A 22119-nucleotide genomic window follows, 5' to 3' on the forward strand; every position below is an offset into this window, starting at 1 on the left:
TTGCATAATTTCACTATCACACTTTCTTAATTTAAAACCCAATTCTGCACTCACACAAATATGTACTATTTTTCTACTGCACCCACACACTAGCAAGATCTTGTAAGTCTTGCAAAAGCAGTCTATTTCAAGACCTACATGGAGGCTTAATCATATTTTCCTTCTTAAGTGCTGACTTATTTTATTCTGTTCTACAGAACTCTGTATCCTATTCTTCACCAGAATATAGTGGCATCCTAAATACACAATACCAAAACTTTTGAGCATGCCAGGCTTCCTTGACTTTCTTCTCAAGACACTGACATTTAAAAAAATGTATCCCAAAGCTCCAGCTTTGAAGGCTTAGTTTAATATAAAAAGAATCTTGGATACATATAATCTGTATATGTAGATAGGCATCTATATATTTATGCATGCAGATAGATGTACATAGATACAATCATATGTGTGCACACAAATATATATAAACCTTCTCAGTAGCTTGAACAAGACATACAAAGAACAAAAATTCTGCCTTTGCAAGATATTATTTTCCTCTTCCTTCCATCCCCCTAGCTTCCTTTACCTGTTTTCTCTGAAGCTTGTTAAAACTGTAACTCAGTTAAGACCGTAAGTTCCTAATAGCAATGATTGTTTCATTCTTTTGCACTTGTGCAGAATGTTGTTCACATACCCTTTCAGATTACGATTTAGAGTGGATTCACCAGTGGGAGTCCTGACTGGCAGTGAGGGCCTTTTTGGGCTCCTACAAGTGATCAAATCTCCACGTAAATTTTATTTTTTGAGGAGTGGGCAGAAAGGAGGAAAACTACTCGTTCTTGGTTTTTCTTGGAAAAGACAACCCTCAAATCTTTTAGCTATGGGTTCCCTCTTTCCTGCAGCTGGTATCAGAATTGCATACAAACACTCATGAAACAGAAAATAAAAATAGAAAGAGAAGTACAAAGAAAAACAATTTCATTAAAGATACATTTCTCCATATCTGCTGACTGTTACCCATTTGACAAACAAAATTCACACCCTGCACAGATTTGAGATGAAGAATTTTACTGCTGTACTTTCCTTCTAATACCATGTTACATTTACTTTGTAGTGGACAGATGCTGGACTGTTGCACAATAGTTCTAAAAAAAATTTCATTACCAGTGAATCAACACTTGCCATATAATATTATAAAACCACATCCCTTTATTGGAGCAGCACTATGCAAAGTAAGTTGAAACTGGATATTCCCTGATTAGGAATACATAGTACATTCTTCATCACAGTGTCATAGAACCATAGAATCATAGAATGGTTTGTGTTGGAAGAGACCTTAAAGATCATCTAATTCCAACCCCCTTGTTGTGGGCAGGGACATCTTTCACTAGATCAAGCTGCTCAAAGCCCCATCCCACCTGACCTTGAACACTTCCAGGGATGGGGCATCCACAGCCTCTTGGGGCAACCTGTTCCAGTGCCTCACCACCCTCATGATAAACAATTTCCTCCTCATATCTAATCTAAATCTACCCTCTTCCAATTTAAAACCATTGCCCCTTGTTCTGTTGCTACAGGCCCTGGTAAAATGTCTCTCTCCATCTTTCTTATAAGCCCCCTTTAAGTATTGAAAAGCCACAACAAGGTCTTCCCTGAGCCTTCTCTTCTCCAGGCTGAACAACCCCATCTCTCTTAGCCTTTCCTCATAGGGAGGTGTTCCATCCCTCTGATCATTTTTGTGGCCCTCCTTTGGACCTGGTCTAACAGGTCGATCTCTTGTGCTGGGGACCTCAGAGCTGGATGCAGTACTCCAGGTGGGGTTTCATGAGAGCAGAGTAGAGGGGAAGAATCACCTACCTCAACCTGCTGGATACAGTTGGCTTTCTGGGCTGCAAGTCCACATTGCTGGCTCATGTCCAATTTTTCATCTACCCATATCCCCAAGTCCTTCTCTACAAGACTGCTCTCAGTCCATTCATCTCCCAGTCTGTATTGATACTGAGGATTGCCCCAACCCAGATGCAGGATGTTGCACTTGACCTCATTGAAAGTCGTGAGCTTCTCACAAGCCCACTCCTCAAGCCTGTCAATGTCCTTATGGATGGCATCCCTTCCCTCAAGCAAATTAACTGCACTAGTCAACTTGGTGTCATCTGCAAACTTGCTGAGGGTGCACTCAATCGTGCTGTCCATGTCATTAACAAAGATATTGAATAGTATTGGTCACAGCGACACCACATTTTACTGATCTCCATTTGGACATTAAGCTGTTGACTGCAAATCTTTGGATGTGGCCATGCAGCCAATGCCTTATCCATCAAATAGTCCACCCATCAAATCTGTATCTCTCCTGTTTAGCACCAAGGATATTGTGTGGGACCATGTCAAAGGCCTTACAGAAGTCTAGGTAGATGACAACTTGACATACAGAAATCAAGATAGATGATAATAAAGATAGCTAGCAAATGTATGGATAATATATCTGTTGCTTATTATGTATCCCTCAAGCCACAGTCTTCCAGAATTGGACACGTGGGCCATGACTTTGAAGTAGACACTGATAAGAAATGTTCTGTGTCTCATCACACCCTTGATTTTTCACTCTTGTAATCCTTTAGTGTTAGAAAATGCTCACAGCAACTGCAAAAATTACCTATTCTATCTTAAATATGTTATCTTATCTCTCTCAAAAGCCTCCTGTTGCAAAGATTACAAAAGTTCCACCACTACTAGATCACACAAACTGAGACCTCTACATCGCATATTCACTTTACATTCATGTATCCATGCTTATATGCTTATTAATTAATTATGTTTTGTTGAGACAAGATTAATTTTAGCACTTTTAGTAGAATTAAAGCACACCATATAGATTTTAAGATACTTACAATTAATTAAGGAAGGTGCATCTTAAAGTCTACATAAGAAAGAATCTATAACTTAAAAATATTAGCTTTAACTATTTTCTCAGATATTTTAAAGATATGAATACAAGTTACATTTTAATAATATTTATTCTTTACCTTGTCCTAAAGTTTGCAGGATGAGGATGCCCATCATACAATGACAAATAATCATATTCTTCTTCTAGAGCAAAAGACTGAAAGACGATCTGTATTCTGTTTCTTTCTTCTGCTATTATAACCCATGTACAGTTTGCACCATTTGGATATCCATATGGGAAGCCAGGGCTTTCTATAGTGCCATTAAGTCCTTTTAATGTTCCACCACAGGTATAAATAAATCCTAAAAAAAACCCCAAGGAAACAAAAGTTAGCAATCCATTTTTGTATCAACCTTCAATAAAATACATCATTGGAATGAATGATTTCTAAAAAAATTATCTAAATACTTCTTTGTAAGTACTCCATTTAGAAAGGTAAACCCCATGTTTTAATACAAATCCTGGCTACTTATTGCAAAACAAGCCCACCCACCTAACAAATGTGTTTTCCATACTGTTTATGTAAAGACATATGGTAGCATCTTTGCAAATAAATATATATAAACAACATCTACGACTAAATTTCGTTGACTGTGAAGCAAAGTATTTGCGTCAATTCCCTTTTTTGTAAAAAGGAAGAAAAGCAACCAGAGCAAAGTAAATGAGTCTTCTTTTGGTGAAGGTCTGATACAGGTTAGATCTATTAATCTTCTGTTATTCCTCCCCAGATTCTGCGACTGGAGGAGGCTGAAAGGCTATTTATTATGAACAAGCTTTTTCCAATCAATAATTCTGGTTTATGAAAGCTGTGTAATTAAAGAGTCAATATCAAATAGCCATCTGTTGCATCACTATATTCTCTCATGTAAATAACTGCCTTGTGTATTTGTAACCAGAAAGAACTTCGTAAGCTTTTCTATATCTAAATAAAATATTAAGATGAACAGTTTATGTATTTTGACTGACCCTAAGTGTATGTTATTATTTAACCCCAGTAGTCAGCTAAGCCACACACAGCCACTCACTCAATCCCCCTTGGTGGGATGGGCGAGATAATCAGAAGGGTAACAGTGAGAAAACTTGTGGCTTGAGATAAAGACAGTTTAATAGGTAAAGAAAAACCTGTGCATGTAAGAAAAGCAGAATAAAGAATTAATTTGCTACCTTGGCAAACAGGTGTTTAGCCATTTCCGGGAAAGCAGGGCTCTATCATGCCTGGCAATTACATGCGAAGACAAACACCATAACCGTGAACATCTGTCCCCACTTCCTCCTTCTTTCCTTCAGCTTTTATCACTGAGCATGATGTCATATAGTATGGAATACCCCTTTGGTCAGCTGGGGCCAGCTGTCCCAGCTGTATCTCCTCCCAGTTTCTTGCCCATCCCCAGCCTATCTGCTGGGAGGGACAGCGTGAGAAACAGTGAAGGCCTTGACACTGTGTAAGCACTGTTCAGCAATAACTAAAACATCCTTGTATTATCAACACTGTTTTGGTCACAAATCTAAACCATAACACCATAAGGTCTACTATGAAGAAAATTAACTCTATTCCAGCCAAAATCAGTACAGTGGGTCAAAGGTGAAAAGTGCATCTGTCAATAGATCCTTTTTAACATGATTATCCCCAAATGTCAGAAATAGCCTCTACATTCAGAAGCCAAGTTTTCTTGGACTATCAGCAATTTTCTTTTTATATAGAAAATCCATTTTCTGAGAAAAAATAGAAACAAGAATAATTATAAAAATATCTCCCCCAAGTCACTGTGTACTGGCAGGGCAGGTCCTTTTCTATACTCTTGCTGTCAATTCTAATGCTCAGTTACAGCAGTTCCTAACTCCTCTAGGTCCTTAGGATATTTTTTTCTTTCTACCAGCTTTGCAGTCTGACTGTAGGTCTACATCCCCTTTCCAGGCTTTCTGCTGTCTTATCCCCTAAACATTAGGCCAGTCTTCCTGCTTTACATTTTTCACCCCCAAAAAGCTTCTTTTCTCCAAGTGTGTTCAAAGCAAGCCCCCTCTGCTAGTGGGCGGATTTCATCAACTGAGAAAAAACACGAAGCGCTCAGCTGCTCAGTATGCTCTTTCAGAGAAACATGATATACATTTCATAACAAACTACAAACAAACAAACCAGATGCCGTCTCTTATACACATATGTATATATTTGAGCTCCTTAAATCATCTTCTTTATGGCATATTCACAAGCTTGTCTTTGTGTTGAGCATCTAAATGTGCAGAGATCCCTTTCTCTGAAGTACTAAGCAGAAATCTCTTCAGATTTTACACTCTATTGCTACACTGTAAAGTAACTTTACTTGACAATAGAAAAGGGACACATCCAATATTTTTATCTTGGCTTTTCATACTTATCTCCAATGGTGAGAAAAGATGCCTCTTATGAAGTGTAATTACTCTTTTGCTACAAATATGAGTATATAATAGGTATATAGGACAGAGACGGATTGGAAAATCCTCTTGGAAAGTAATTAGGGCTTTGTTTGCCTCTTCTGACATGTATAGCAAATTTTACCTTCTACTGGAAATTAGCTTAGAGAATTAATTTTCATATCAGTGCCTACGCACTTCATTTGTTATCAGCCTTCATTGCTAGGAGTTGGTTTTATTTATGTCTTTCTGCATCTCCCTCATATACTCAAACTATTTTTAAATCTCCTTTATGTGTTATTATTTATTATTTAAGCTCAGCTGTTTTATTTAGCACTTTAAAAATCTTCTGGAATACAGTTTGTGTGCAAGTCACTTTACTAAACGAAATTATTTACTCATCATAAGATCTTCATCCTAGAGATCTAGCACCTCCCACCAAATATAGTTACTGGAATAAGACTTTTAAAATAGCTAAGTGTACATATATTTATAAATTTAGTTTTTCCTAGAAATCTCTTTCTGAGGCCTACTTCAATTGAGTTAGAAAAAAATCTTAGAGTGAGAGAGATTTGAAAATTAAATAGCATGCACTGTTAATTTCTATGCATCTCTCCAGACCAAGCGTGGAAAGCACAGTGTGAATTTTGGCTCAATGTCAGAATACAGCTCCGTAATTCAGAACCTGTGTCACTGTTGCTGTATCTAAGTCAGGATAGCTATCAATTACATATGTACTATTCTGTTAATTCAGTGCAAGCTGTAAAGAAAAACTCAAATAAGTTTTCTGTGACCAAAATAAAATTATTTTTTTCTAAAAAAAAGAACAGAGCCAAAACAATGAGAAAGTACCCTGTGAGATAACACGCTACTTATTAAGGAATGTAATGCTTCATATTGGATCCAATAATTGTTCCTATCTATACATATATATATGAAATATAAATTTCCGTGACACATAAAAGTTCCACTTATACCTTTTACTCTTGTCCAAACTGTAGCAAAAGAGAATTATTAATATGCTGCAAGATGATATAACTTGGATATTTTTCAGCAATAACCAGCAGAATGTAATGCAGCTATACATGTATCAGAAGATACATTTTTAATTCCAAGAATGGAAAAAACAATGAAGTTTGATTTTCATTGGTCTACTCTTTTAGTCTGTAAAATAAAAATCATGCCAACAGAATCCATACAACGTGCACTTTAATCTCTACTTTTGTATATTAATCCATTCTGTAATGCTCTTCACCTTGGCAGACCAACTTGGTTACATTCAAAATAAACAACATGCATTAACTGACGGGTCTGATCAAATATTGAAAACATGACATTTATTTTCACAAGGCAAAATTCATGCTGGAATAACTGATAGCGTACACTGTGATCTTTTTCATCTAGATTTCAGAACTAGCATTCAAACCAGAATTTACTTCCAACTGTATTTCATTAAAGAGAAGGTTTGATTCAAAGCATGAGAGAAAGAACTTTGAAAAGCTTGAAGTTGAAAAGAAAAATACTTGTTCAAGTGTGAAGATGAACAGCACTGATGATATTCTCTTAGTAGTTAGTATGATTCAAATATTCCATTGCATTGTTTTCTACCAGATTTTAAAATTTAGATGTTTAATTCTCATCAATTTTGCATGGATAAATATTTATTGAAATCAGAAAACACTGCTGTTCTTCCTGATTTCAGTCATCCTTTGATTCATTATGGGATTACAGTAAGTGACAGTAATCTATTTGACTTTCATTGCCTTCTAACAAAGCAAGTAGTACACCATATCCATACCCTTTGTCCTTGGATGTCCCATAACTATACTCACTCGATACACAAGATTGTCTTTTTCTTTTCCTCCTGACCATTCAATTATACTGTTTAATAGCATATTTCTGCAACCCTCACCTTCCAAGTACTCCACACCTTTTGTTTAATCTCCTTTGGTTAATGTAATTCTTTAATAGTAGTCATCACCATAAGATAATTACAGTGTCTGCCTTGATTAATGTATTTACACATTTCTATGTTGCTTATGTCTTTCCTTTTAAAGAGGTATTTAATACTTGCTGTCATTTACCTTAGGAGCAAACTGAGAAAAGGGAAGATGAGTTGTTCACATGCTGCTTTTTTGATTCTGTCTTTTCTGATATCCCAATCTTCTTTCATCTCTTTCACTTGCACTCACCTTAAAGCACAGTCAATCATATCCTAAAGTATTCCTTAGCCATGTCATCCATGTCCAATTCCCTTTTTTGTGCAAGCTACCTATTTGCAAAATTGTTCTTTTCCCCCAAGATGGTAGTCCTCTTCCATGCAGAATCCATCAACTTTACTCACTTGTGTCTCCTGCTCTTTGCATGTTTCTGCAACACCTTTTTCTATTTGTGATCTTTGATCACCTGACTGTCTTTGGCAGCAAGGAGCCATTAATTTTCATGATGACCATAAATCAGGAAGGATTGTTCTCCTAATTCTCTTCTGTTGTGCTAGATTCTCTTTCTGTTGACTTGCATTATCATCACCTCAGGTTTTATGGCGCCTGTGCGTTCATCCTTCTTGTTTCCTTATTCTCTCCTATAGCCCTGTTTCTGAAACCTCTTGCTTTTGTAGTTTCATATTATACTCTCACATGTGTTTGTTAGCACTTCAAAGAACCTATTGAAATGCTGCAGTGATAGATTTCATAGTGATGTGAACCCTTCCCTGTTTTGTGAACCCTTCTCTCCCTTCTATCAATCCCTCCTTTATTTGGAAAATATATACACAATCTTTCTTTCTAAACCATCTCAGCTTCTCTATAATTTTAATTGTTCTGACATGCCTTACACCAAGACCTTTGAGCCCATTTACAAAATGGAGAAGAGGAAGCTCTCATCAGATGTAATGACTGTATTTTACTTTGGACTATGTTTGAAATTTACCTTTTTATCTCTTCTCATCGTTAGTTCTCTTCCATTTATGCTTTTCCATTTCCCAATAAGCCTCTTTTCTGCATAAAAGAAGCTTCCTTTCTCTAACCTCAACTTCCAACACAAAGTTTTATTGGCTTTTTTCACATCAGTACAAACATGCAAGATAATTGCCTCCTTTAATGTAGTGGATCTAGTTCCTTCCTACTCTCCACCTTTATCTCTGCCTCCCTCAAATACTTGCATACTTCTTTCTTTCTCTACTGTGCTTTGATAACAGGTGTGACTGGTGACTTTTACACTGAGTACACTCACTGGTGTCCATTCCTACCAGAACATTATAAGCCCCTGGCTTTTTCTGACTCTCATTTTCCTCCTGTGAGAGGCATGGAAGGTGCACATACCAGCAGCAACCCTGCACCACAGCACACCAGAACCAAAGTATGCTGCACCCCTGCAGTAGTCTGCAGTGGGGTAGGTATCCATACCAGCTAGAAGGCATTAGAGCTGGTGCTGTTTCAGAAATGTCTATCTTGTATTCATATGGACCTCCATGCCTATTTAACCCAATACTCTGTACTTCAAAGAATCCTTCCCACAAGCTTTTACAATGAGCTTTCTACCAGTTGAACAAAGTCTACATTTAATATTTCACCCAACCATTAAAAAAACCCACAGATTGATTATGTGATTTTTTCTTTTTTTTTTTTTTTTAATTGGTTACATCTATCTCTGTGGGTTGGATTTTTTTGCTTTCTATTTTTGTCAATCATTCTTTTTTTTTTTACAGATAATGCTTATTTCCTTAATTTTAGGCTGTTTTCTTTGGTCTAGAGAAATTCCAGACATGCCTAATAAAGCCTTGTAAAACCCACAAAAATCTTGTGTTTGTGACGTACACAATGTAAGAAGAACACTATTGTAACGCCTCTGTGAAAATCAGCTGAGTTCCAAGAAATTTAGGATTTCTTAACTAGATTGCCATTTGATTTCAGTTTGTTCTTAAAATAATTTGCTTTCACAAACAAGATATTTGAATGTTTACTCTCTGCACAGCTTACTGGAAATTGTGCCAATATGTAGACATTATAAAGTGTTCAAAAGAAGCTTGTTTTAAGACTCTTTCTTTATCTATGGTGTGTATCATTTTAAGGTTATGAGAAAAGATGGTTATACGTCTTTGCAAATAATTGGGTAAGATAGATTGTCTTGCCCTTGCATAAGCTATAACAAGGTGCCAAAATGACTTTTCCAATCATTTGGTAGGGTTGGCTGGAAATCCTATAACAAACTCAGTGGAACTGGGACAAAATACCAGCCAAAAAGAAGCTATCACTGTAAAGTAATTATCACTGCATTTGAAGAACTTTATGGAAGTACTGTTTTTCCTCCAAAGAGTAATTTCTTATCTCTGTTTCAGCCACCTTTTCTGAAAGAGGCTCAGAAATATTTTAGTGTTGTCTTCCACTTGTCTCAGCTGTGAAAACTGGAAGAGGGACAAAAGATTCTGCCCCCTCATGTCAACATTGAGCATGTTTCTTCTTTTAAGAAACATAAAGTCTAAAAACAGCAAGATGGCTCATGTTCACATGGAATGCATCCTGAGGAGCAGAAGGCTTAAAATGGCAAGGTGGCAAAATAAATGACTACATCTCATTTAACAAAAGCATCCACAACATTTTTGTTATATATATTGAAATAAATATTTAATGTCATTGTGTGTATTTCTTGTTCTACAACAGAAAACTGTTAGTCATTTCCTATAACTGAAAACTAAAAGGCTTTAACTTCGGTAGTGTCGTCAGTCTTTAAGGAACTTTAAAAAAGATGTAACATAAATTTACCACCCTGTAAGTCATTCAACAGAAGATTGTCACTTTCACAGGAAAATATAGGGGGTTTTTCCCTTACCCTTAGGCACTTAATTACTTTGGTTTGTATGTAACTCTTCAACAGCGAATAGTCTTCTGCTTCCATTTTAAAAGCATTGGTACCAACACCACAGATGAAAGTCTGATTTCAACAAAGTCAGCTGAAATATGCTCAAGATTTTATCCCCAGTATGTAATTAACTTCTCTTCTAAGGATATTTCACTACTTCTCTCCTATTCCTCATGTAATATCTCAAATGCTTTGTAGACAAGGGATCATCTGTTCCAAAATAACTGCCTCCTTGCTCATGCAGCCAGAGAAGGGTAATCTTTCAGATGTGACAAACATCTGGGCAATTGAACTAGACATAAAAACAAGAGAGGACATTTGGAATCTCATCACAGAATGAATTAAAAATCCTCTCCAGGATTGAAAGCCTGCCATATTTAAAACCCGTCACACATGCTAGCACTGCCAGACTTGTAGAGGAATAAGATTTCTTATGTTTGGAGAGATTGCAGATAGATATTAAAGGTGTTTGGGGTTTTTAAAGAACATTTGGATTTCAAATAATAGAATTTCTGGCCTCAGTGACATTTGGCCACCCTGCTTCTCTCTCCTGTGTTTAAAAATAAACATTTTGAGCTATGACTTCCTCATTTTAGGAGAACCAATTGTGAAAAGCACCTTCATTAGTACTCTGATCCTGCACTCTTTCTTCTTCTACTTACTCTTCCTGCAGTTCTTCCACTTGAAAAGTGAAAAGTAACCAGCATACAACCAGAAATTGATCCAGGAATCTTCCCAGCAGCCCTAAATAGAATACCATATAAAAAGTATGGCTGAAAATTAATTAATGCAGATTTCATGTTTGATTACATGGGAAATTTACTCTGTGGAAAAGATATGAACAGAGATTCCAATGTAAAGATGAGTTGTTGAAAGAATTATACAACCACTGCAATAGCAGATCAAACTAAAACTTCTGAAGGTAGTTTACCATTTGGTTGAATCCATGAAATATATTGATTTTAGAGCTTCATTACTGTTGTATTTATTTCTTATTATATTTTAAGTGTTGGTAGAGAAACGATTTTGCTGCAAAGTACAGGTTTGTGGGTCTCTAGGATATAGATAACAGGGCTTAAAAAATTGTATTTGTTAAAAAAATAAAAAAGACTAAATTAAGTTGTCCACAGCAGAATAATTAATTAACAATACTGTGAAAATGGTAAATATAAGAATTCTTAAAAAAGGGAAACAGCCACACAATAAGATGTTTCAAGAATCTTCACTCTTGGTGCTAGTGGAATATAAGCAAATACTCTTTTTAACAAAAAAAATTAAAACAGAAGTTTTAAATTAAAGTTCAAATGTCCAAAAACCTTAATTACAGTTTTCACACTGATATAGAGAACGAACTGCTAATTGCTCAATGATTGTCTCTCTGTAACTTTACATACCAAAGACTGGTGTTTGTCAAGGATTAAGCCTGTCAGAGACTGGTACTTGGGAGTAATGAGCAAGAAGGAACCATGAACAATCACAAAACGTAATTAAATGTTTGATGAATTTACGATCTTGTCGAGAAGGCACAAGTAGAGGCCTTGCTTCAATAGATAGGGCCAGAAAAGATATGAACTCCTGCCTTTGTTCTTGTCCTTGTAGATAATTTAGCTTAAACTCACTGATATATCAAAATATGTTTAGACTCTGGAATTTGTTATGAAAACGTGTTTTGTCTCTTGTGATGATTGAGCCAAAACTAGGAGATAAGCAGAGAAGTTGTTCGTGGGGCCCAGAAGAGGATCATACTGCGCAAACTCATACAACGAGGGTCAAATAGCGGACAAGTGAGGAAGACTATGGAAGACCACCAGAGGACTCCTGAAGACCACCAGAGACCTTCAATGCCCCTGCATAAAGGACATTTGCCTATGCTAATAGTTTCCTGGAAAACTAATGAATATGTATAACATTTCTCGGAAATCTAGTGAATATGTATGTAGAGCATGTACTTAACCTGCACAATTAGACCCGACAGTGTGCACTATAGGTGGAGCGATCCCCTGTGCATCCAGCGCTGTCAATAAAGAATACCTACTTAATAGTTAATCAAACTATTGAGTTAATTTCTTTGAATCAACACTAATTGTAATGTAACAGCAGAATAGTCAATATAATGCTGACTTGAATACCTTAAATTCAAAGCCCATTGGCATACACAGTAAACCTCTGCTATTATATAGCTGGTTCATTAAAATCTAGGATCTGGGATATGGACCCCTGTAATGAAATTCACACAGAGACTTAATCTAGTGAAGAAAAAAAAAAAAAAAAAGAAAAACACAATTACAGTATGTTACATCTGGTAGTTTGAAATCTTGCAGTAATTCAAGATAAGTGACAGAGAACAGATTATTGCAAATCTAAGTAACCTGTTGAAATTAGTATATAGCTTTGGAGAAAACCAAAAGAAAACAAACCAAACCAAAGCAAAACAGTTTCCGTAATCCTTCAAAAACACCATAGATTTAGTCAAACTCAAAAAGGGAGGGAGGAGAAGGGGGAAGAAAACCCAGAATGATGAGAAAAGTTCCAGTAAGTATTCAGATAGTAAATAAACATTATCAAATAAATATGATGCTGCTTTGAAGTGACTTCAACAAGATTAGAAAAGACTTTGAAGACTCAGTGCTGGAAAATCAGGAGAAAATTAAGGCTCTGTTTTAAGTTTCTGCCAATAGAAATTGAACATAGGAATGACTCAGTATTTATTGTACACTACTGCAGACGGTCTTCCTATATTGTTTCCTTTCAAAAAATAACAGACAACCTTCTACGGCAGCTTAGATTGCTTCTGATATAAACAACCTAGAAATTCTTCTCATTTACTCACAGGGTTTACCTTGAGAAGAGATGTAATTTTTAAAAAACAAAACCCTTTTTGCTTTAGACCACATGAAAATTCAGACCTTTGAAACTCTGCTATAAACTTGGGATGAAAAAAAAATCTACCTAATGTTTTATGCTTCTGAAACTTTGCCATTCTCAGTGAAACATCCATAAAAACTTGATCACAATAACTACCCTGTAATGGATGCCATTACTATGGGGTTTGGACCATTGTACCAAATGCACTCCATGTGCTCTACAACAGCCTAAACTACCCGAGGGCAGCAAAATTAAAATGTGTTCAGAATAAAGGGAAGCAGCAGTTGGAAAACCCAACAATAGTCTTTGATCTACTCCAAACAGTGACAAAACTTATTGAGTTAAATAGCAGACATATTTGAATTAAATAGGCAGGATCACAACCCCTTTAGTGAATGTATTAGCAAATACAGCTTTTCTGAAGATGCGCAAGTGGAACAGAAGTTAAAAAGAGAAAATACGGTGAAGCTCACTATAGAGTAAAGCAAAAAATGTCTTTCCATAAGTAGACACATAGAGAAACACACAGTTGTGACAATATAGCACACTGGGGTGGGTTTTCTGTTTTTCATTTTCTAGATCATATAATAATGAAAAAATGCCACCACTTCTTCAAAAATCAAAAAGCCACAGACTATATAATTGTCAAGTGAATGCAGAGAGGTCAGAAGAACTTATCACAAAGGATTTGATGCTATGGAACAGTTTCTAACACAGTTTTTAAAAGTGAAGGGAGAACAATTTAAACAACTTGGAAACTAATGATTGTCAATAGTAGATATTCAAGCATTATATTTCTACATATTTTTCTTTTTGAAGTCAGATTTTATGAATTAGGAATCTCATATCAAGCTACAGATTTTAAACAAATTTTATCTCATATCCCTTTATTTTTTGAACACTTAACAGGTATTACCACAGTATTTGTAGTATATCTGTTTATGATTTTAATGATAGGTTATTAAACTGAAGTGTCTGTACTGAGGTATTTAGGATTTTTGTAAAAGAAAACACACCAAAACCTCCAGACATAAAGAACACTAGACCAACCAGAAAGTTTAGTCAGTAATAGTCTTTTGAAGAACGATGTTTTATGTCTATTTCTTAAAATAATGTATGTTGTAATAGGGTTTCCTCAAGAAGTACCATAGATCTTTTTTAAAAACATAAATTAATTCTGTCTTCATTTACTCATAAACTTTCTAAAAAAAGTAATTTTTTATTGCAGCAGCCTTTTACAATAAAAAAATATTATTCTTCTCATCTATAAATCTACAGACTGTTATGATTTTTTCAATGCTTTTGTGTGTCTGAATGCAAAGGTAATTTCTCAGATATTGTCAGTTCTGTTAATATTTAAATTTTGAATGAATTCCCATTGTACATTTCTAAATTAGCAGTAGGTCAAAGTATTAACATCTTTACCATATACTTCTTTCTATGTGTCATAATTTTTTTTTTCATAAGCCATAATATAAATTTCAGTAGTCAGTTGAAGCAGTATAGACTGAGGCAAGATGAAAAATAAGATAAAAAGAAGAGCATCTTTAATTACAGAGTTATGTCAGTTCGTAAGATTTTTTAATGAGACCTCATTTATTGATATCACTAAAACAATAACTTTAGTATTATCAATATTGTTTATATTACATTGATTCCCACTAATTATTTCTATTTAAAAAGCAAACATCACTACTGGAAGGTTTTACTCTAAAATATTTAATATTTAACAAATAAAATAATTGGCTAAAAAGAAAAACAGAGAAGGTCTACTTCTCTATACATTGGAAAATATTGCAAACTCATGAAAAATTTTCTAAAAAAGGTGATAAAACTGCTGACAATACTACTCTACAACAGGAGGACTACAAAGGTGTTCAGCTTTCTGGAATTGATAGCTTCTTGAAATGACCTAATTTTTTAGAACATTTAATAGAGATAACAATGCTAAAATGTTATAGAGCCAAGCAATATAGTCAAGTGCTATTTCAGGTTTTATTTTGGTCCCAATGGTCCCAGGACCATTGAAGCTGTTGCTATTATTCTATATATTTATCCTGGTCCTTTCCAGAGACAACCTGCTTCATTGTAGAGGCAGTTGGATGAACTGCATACCTCAAGCTGTCAAGCAGGAGCCCAGCATATAATGCTAAAATGTTGCGAGTTTATGTGAATAACTAGGTATTATACTTCAGCCGATGAGCAGTTTCCTTGGGCAGCTGTCCTTACTATGACAGTGAAATACAGAGAAAGGCACAAGGGAGGGCACATTAACTGATTCATTCACTGCAGCTGATTTTGCCAGTCTACCAAGTGAGATAAAAATCATCACGTAGAGTCAACACCATCAAGAAAAGCTGAATTTTCTCTCTGCCTGGCTATTTAAAACCTGGAGTTACATTGTGACCATTCGCAGATAGGAGAAAGAGGAATAAATATTTAATGGTATCAGTGGTGTCTTCCTTTCCTTCCTCCCTTGAAAATAACAGAGAAACAAACAAAAACCCAACCACTCTGTCCCAGCATCAAAGAAAAACCCATTTGTTCTCCAGAACTGACCAGTTACCCTTTTCCATATTCCTGCCAACATCTTCTAACCAAAAATGCGGGGTCACCCGAACTTGGGGTGCAGAACAAAGTTAGACAAAAATGGTTACATGAAAAGCCAGACTGAAGAATTTCTGTAGAAAAGGAATATATATAAACATTTAATGATGGAAAGAAAACCAATAAAGGCAAACAGCACAGTACTGAAGTTGCAGAAATGGGAAGCAAAAATATTTAGATAAATAGTTCTGACTTGGATGGCGTAGTATAACTTGGTATGTAAAACTGTTTGAGACAACAGTTATACCATTCTATTTGAATAAATTATTCTTGTAAATACTGAAATTTTATTGTTGGTTAAATATCTTCATGTTCATTTGTAAGGGGCAAAGGAACTCGACATATTACTTTTTGCAGTATCTACAGATTGGAATTTGGACAGACTTTAGTAAATGCACTAGGTATTAATCATTCACAAAAAGCTTTGACTGAATCAAAGAGCCTGCCTTAGAGGAGATCTGACCATCTTGTGTGGCACTGTCTGTTCAGTGATGGTTGGTGCAGCTGGAAGCAGAATTGAATGGAATGTTTGGATATAACTTCATTTTTGGTTTTGCCATATAATCAAAATTTGTTAAATCAAATCTTCTTTGAATGTATATCCAAATATATTTTTATTAAGGTTTCTTAATGCCAGCAGGAACTTCTGGTCCAACTAAAAGTGACATCTCATGTAGTAACTAACTGTTCACAGTTTTTACTGGGCTATTCAAAATTTGACTTCAAGTCCTCGTTCTCTGTGTTCTCCCTGTTTATGTGTCCTGCAGAGTACTGGACATAGGTTACTTGCAAGTCAGATTCATGCTCTTATCTTCTAGGTGTCTTAGCTCTCATTAAGTTGTTACTTAGGATCAAAGCCAAATTTGCAAACCTCTATATTCTGTTTCTGTAAAAGCAGATTTGTTTTCCAGCTGTAATTGTATGTCCAGTGACTCCTCTGCCAGTGTATCCAGAACCATCTAACTGCTGAATGCAGTCCAGGGGTTTAAGTCATCCTTATATTCCACTACTGACATTTATTCTTCTTTCATCTGCTTACAAATGAGATACAAAGAGCAAAATTTGATTAAATGTGGGTGTTTACAATGTCCTAACAGCAAGGCTCCTGTTATTATCAGTGGAGTGCTGCACAATAGATTCAGCAGCACTTAGTCATGTACATCAGACTGCAATCAAATAAACTGATTCCGTATAGTCTCAGTTGGCTATAACACAGATTTAAATACCTAGATCAACTTAGACACTGCAGGTTCTGCAGGTGCCTAATGTCAAGTGAAGGAATCCTGCCTAAGATACATCTGCATTTTAGTACTTTCCAATGATTATATTAATGCCTTTTTTCTTCCCAAGCAAGACAAGGACAGGAGTAAAATCAGGCAAAACTGGGCAATTGCTTAGAATCCTCAGTATTTGCTTGTAATTATACCTGTAAGGTTCACAGTCCTTTCTTTTCCTTTGCTTTTCCTGAAGGAGATGAGGGCCAGGTAGCCAAGTAGTGCATACTCAAAATCTGGTCTCCATTTCCTACTTGCACATTACAACACAGAGTTGCCACCGTTGCTGCCATCACTGTAGTATGCACAGAAGAATGCAAGATGGCCAGCACTGCAAGGAGAAATCTGTCAGCATTTTCCATCAGTGCTAACTGAAGCCATCACTTCTTGTTGGTAATGGCAGAAGCATCAAGCTGGTTTTTTTATCTCCCTCTCCCTATAACAGGTTCCTCCCAGCTCCAAGAGGTACAGAAGGTAAGTAGGCTGCTCAGCTACTCTCTCCCTCTGTAGGACAGGGAGATGCAGGGAATCCCAGGACAGAGTCTCAAAGCCTAGAATCAGACCTTTATGTGCACAGGGTGGAGTTGATGGAAAGACCGCAGTAAAGAGGGAGATAACAATGTGTAGTGGCAGTACTGCTTAACCAGCTCTTCAAGAAAAACATGGTGAAAATTGTATCAGCTCTGCAGCTGGTACAAATGAATGCTCTACACTGGGTTTCTTTTTAGAGCATCCCAGCTCATGTTACACCAGTGAGCAACAGGAACAGCTTTAAGGGAATAACCGTAAGCATTCGAACAAGGGCTAGAGAGGAAAAATAGTACTCACTGAAAAACATCTTAACAGTAACCCTCTGTCTTCCTCCTTCCCACACAAAATATCTTCTCTTCTTTTTGTTACAAAACTTCTGTATCTGTGCAAAATGTGATGCAATAATGAATTTTAATAAGCGCTTAGTGTGCCAACAGAAGTTTCTACAGGAGTGAGGAGTGGTATATTCTTTTCTCTCTTATTTACTATCTCTATAATTAGGACTATGTGATTATGCTATCAGTGCAGTGAAATGAAAATGGAATCCACACCCAGTATGAATAATTTACCCAGTCTGCATGGAAATTACAGAATTTTCAAACAAAAGGTAATTATATTTTTCTGTTTCTCTTAATTACTTTGTTGTAATTTGAGGGATGTGACTAAGTTATTAATGCAGTGTAATAAGCTGAAATCAATGCACAGTGAACCTAACAACTTTTAAAAAATAGCACTTACTTCTTCTATGTAAAGAACGTGTTGACTTTTTTCAATTACTGTGGCAAATTGCATACTATTTATGTTGTGGGGAGGGAATGTAACTGCTGCTCAGTGCATTCAAAAATCCAGATTGCTAGGCTGTAACTGTGTGCTACTAACACAATGTAATTGTTAATATTGGAAAGGGTCTTTGAATATGTAATATGAAGTGGTATATCAAGGCTAAACATTGTTACCATGATTTGGGTTGATTAATAGGGTAACTCTTAGAACTCACCAGAAAGCTTAAAAATAGCAGATCTTCATTTCAAGAAGCTGAATATCTCTCTGTCTGGATTCTGTGGCTGCATTGAAAGCTTAAAAGTTCATTAAAGCTCTCTGAAAGTTCAGCATATGGGCAGTAAGAAAATTCAGAGAGGACTTCTCAGTACTGCAAAACCAAAACAAATCATGGGGACAACTCCAAGAGGTTACCTTCAGAAAGAATCATGCTAGCGCACACCGCATTTGTACTTGTCTGAAAAATGCTTATAAGAACTTAAAGAGGAAATAAGAATTTATTTTAATTGTGATTTTTTTTTTTTAAGTGACACAGGACTTAATGTATTAAACACCAAATGAAACCCATCCATTAGCAATGCTTTGAAATAGGGGATTAGATACCCAAGGATGTGTCCTAATATTCAGAAATGCTGCAAATAAGGCAGCTCCTGATAAGAATCAGACTGTTCACTTACATGAATAATCAATATATTTTTAGATTTTATTTAGAAAATATGGGACACTTTCTCTAGATCTTATTTCCTTTTTACACTTTATGATTCTGTTCACAAAACATCTTTGCAAAGATGGTTCACTTGCCCCCCCCATCATAGTCCAGCAGAAATTATAAAACAATGAAAAAAAACCCCAACCCTATCCATCTAATGAAACATATAATTTAATAACATTGAGATATATTTCAAAATTATGTTCAGAATGGAGAAAATCAGAAGATTTAACTTTCTTCCTTTCATTGTACTTTATTACCTTATCAACACTTCATAAAAATCTGTATTTTTTCTTTACAACATTTTGTCAAAGATAAATCATTCATTCTGGGTAACGTCTTCCTAGATGGTCCTATTCAGCAAAACAATTAAGCACATTCTCAACATGAGACATTCTGTTCTGCTTTGCATGTAGATTTGATTAATACTTTGCTTATGTAAATCTGTAATCCTAAATGTTTGTAGGGTTAATGATCCCACACGGAGTAATAAACAGCAAGAATAATTGAAATAATCTATTTAAAGAGTTGTTCATGCCTCTATGAAAATATGAATTGATTGTGTTTCCTGTAAGCAGGAGTAAATCAAAACAACTTGCTTCTTGCAATTCACAAGCAATTAAAGCTTCTCTTTTTATAAAGATATAAGATATAGATTTTATTTTCATTTAAAATCCATAAACATTGAAGGTCCCAATTTTATATTAAACCCATACTTTGGAAAAAATACCAGGTAACACCAGTCTGCTTAACAGATTTCCTTCTGAGTGTTAAGTACTGTACTTAAAACTAAATACATCTCAGTTTTTGAAATAACACAGCACCCTTTTTGTGCCATCATTAAAATGCAGTCCTTTACAAGTGTTTTTGCACAAATACTCTCACTGAATTTTCCTAATGTACTATGTAACAACAGAAGAAAAATTAAAATAACATTACATTACTTACTGAATGTTTCTGTATATCCTTACCTTTGATAATTATTGTTACTTAGGACACGAGATACTAAAATTCCCATGTAAGGGGAAAATTGTAAACAATACTGTATTTGTATCATTGTATGATGGACAATGTTTTAATGTCTTGGTAAACTTATCTGCTTTCATTTTTGCTACTTTTGTTTCATTAAATATTTGCCTCATTCAGTTACTCCATTTTTTTTTATTTTTTTCAGTATTGGCTTCTAGCTTCTGCATGCATTCATTTCTTACTCAAGTTTTCATTGCAATAAAATCGTATACTACTTTTTTCTTCTTCAATTTTGTCCACATTTTTTGACAATTTGTTTAAATACTATTTCTCTAATCTTCCCTCAGATTACTGTTTAAAATGAAAAAAAAAAAAAAAAAAAGTGGAGATAAGTAGTTTTAGGAATAAGATAAAAGAAAATATTAATTGATTGTCAAGAGTAGTTGCTTTTAAAACATATCATCAGAGAAAACATCTCTTGATCTGTCTTTTAAACTACATGTTACGGGAATTTATTGTCTACTTAAGCTAGTAACCTTCCTGTGGCTTGCATTACCTGCTACAAAGGAAGATGACATTGAGATATTGTAGAAAAACATGCTGGAATATTCCATGTGGCCGAGTTACAAGATTTGCAAAATGCCTAGGGAATAATGCAGAAACATTAGCTACAGTTACCCTTCTCATCAGTCCCTAGACGTCAAAAAAAATTAAGTCTTAACAACAGGTAAATATAATCATATCCCTGTGAGTTTTACACTTCAATGAGTGACCCAGAATCAGGAAGATTATTACAGCTAATGAGCTCAAGAAAGATGAAAGAACACTTATGGATTTTACACTGAGTTGTTACTGGGTTCACAAATTATGACATTCCTGGCCACTTTTCTCTTTAATTTTCTTTAACTTAATGTTTCTTGGGATTCATTATGGCAAAACATTTATATAAAAAGTTGGAGAACGGAGTTTGTACATCGTATCATTAATTCATGAGGATCAGACCTAAATGATTACAGAATGACACAGCTACATTGACTTTGAGCTAAGATAACCATACCACCTGAAGATCAAGACTTAGGAAAAAAAGAGAAGGAAAGCCACTACAGCTCTACATGATGCTATCTATAAAGTACATTGCCCTTCAAACATCTGTAAATGCCTCATTAACAAAAAACCTATAATAATTCTCCAAAATAAAGGACAGGAAAGTCCTATCTGCAGAATCAGCAGAACACTTCTGAATGAAATGTGCTTTTCTTTTCTGCCACTACTATTTTTTTTTCCTCTTTATTATAGTACAAAACACACTGTAAAATATTTGTTTCATTATTGCAAATGAAATATATTTAGAATGAGACAGGACAAGGAGTGGACTGTGTGTTGTAGTTTGTACAGGATCTGGTTGTAAGGACTTTAATAGTAAACAGAACATTTGCATTAGATTTGGAAGACCTCCATTCCAAACAGGCTCACTGGGTATCTTCCATGCCCCTCACCCCACCCCTCCACTTTCAGAAATAGAAAGCAAAAAAACCAGTCATATATTATTAAGTTTATTTGTTTTGCAGGCAGATTGGTATAAAATTCTCTCTTAATTTTAATTTTCAAATTAAATAGACAGTTAAGATGCAATGAATTAGATAGCATTATCATTTTCGCAAGACTACTAAGGAAAAGTGGTAACTAAAGGGCTATTGATACTTCAGTTTTTGGAGAACTGATGAAAACAATCATGAAAGTCACGTCATTCAGAAAAGCACAATCCAGACAGTGTCGATGGAGCAAGTTAACACAACCTGGACTACAAGAAAAGCAAACAAAAATTGTGTCTGAAGACTACAGAGTCATCAAAATAGTGTCACAGAGGGAAAACAATAGCTATGACTTATCTGAATGCCTAAAAATCTTTGGACAAAGTCCTTCACAAAAGCCTTTTAAAGACCGTAAATTGAGCAGCACATCAGGGTGAAAGAGAACATGTTGGTACAGAGGGTAGTAAGGAGGTGAGTAGAAGTACATTATTAATGATGTTTATTATGGCTCCATCTAGAATCATAGAATCACATAATTGTTTAGGTTGGAAAAGACCTTTAAGATCATTAAGTCCAACCATTAACCTAACACTGCCAAGTCCACCACTAAACCATGTCCTTAAGTGCTACATCTATGCGTCTTTTAAATACCTCCAGGAGTGGAGAACTCAACTGCTTCCTTGG

At 35.4% G+C, this 22119-nt stretch overlaps 1 protein-coding gene across 3 annotated transcripts in view; it reads right to left on the reverse strand.

The window, feature by feature from the left end:
* CSMD3 (CUB and Sushi multiple domains 3) overlaps positions 1–22119 on the reverse strand; it is a 767893-nt gene that overhangs the window by 675768 nt on the left and 70006 nt on the right. For all 3 annotated transcript variants that reach the window (XM_049824473.1, XM_049824463.1, XM_049824457.1), the window contains exon 2: positions 3003–3225. In XM_049824473.1, the coding sequence (XP_049680430.1) occupies positions 3003–3225 (223 nt within the window). The remainder of the gene's footprint in view (positions 1–3002; positions 3226–22119) is intronic.

The sequence above is a fragment of the Accipiter gentilis genome, chromosome 2, assembly GCF_929443795.1.
Source record: "Accipiter gentilis chromosome 2, bAccGen1.1, whole genome shotgun sequence".
NCBI classification, from domain to species: domain Eukaryota; kingdom Metazoa; phylum Chordata; class Aves; order Accipitriformes; family Accipitridae; genus Astur; species Astur gentilis.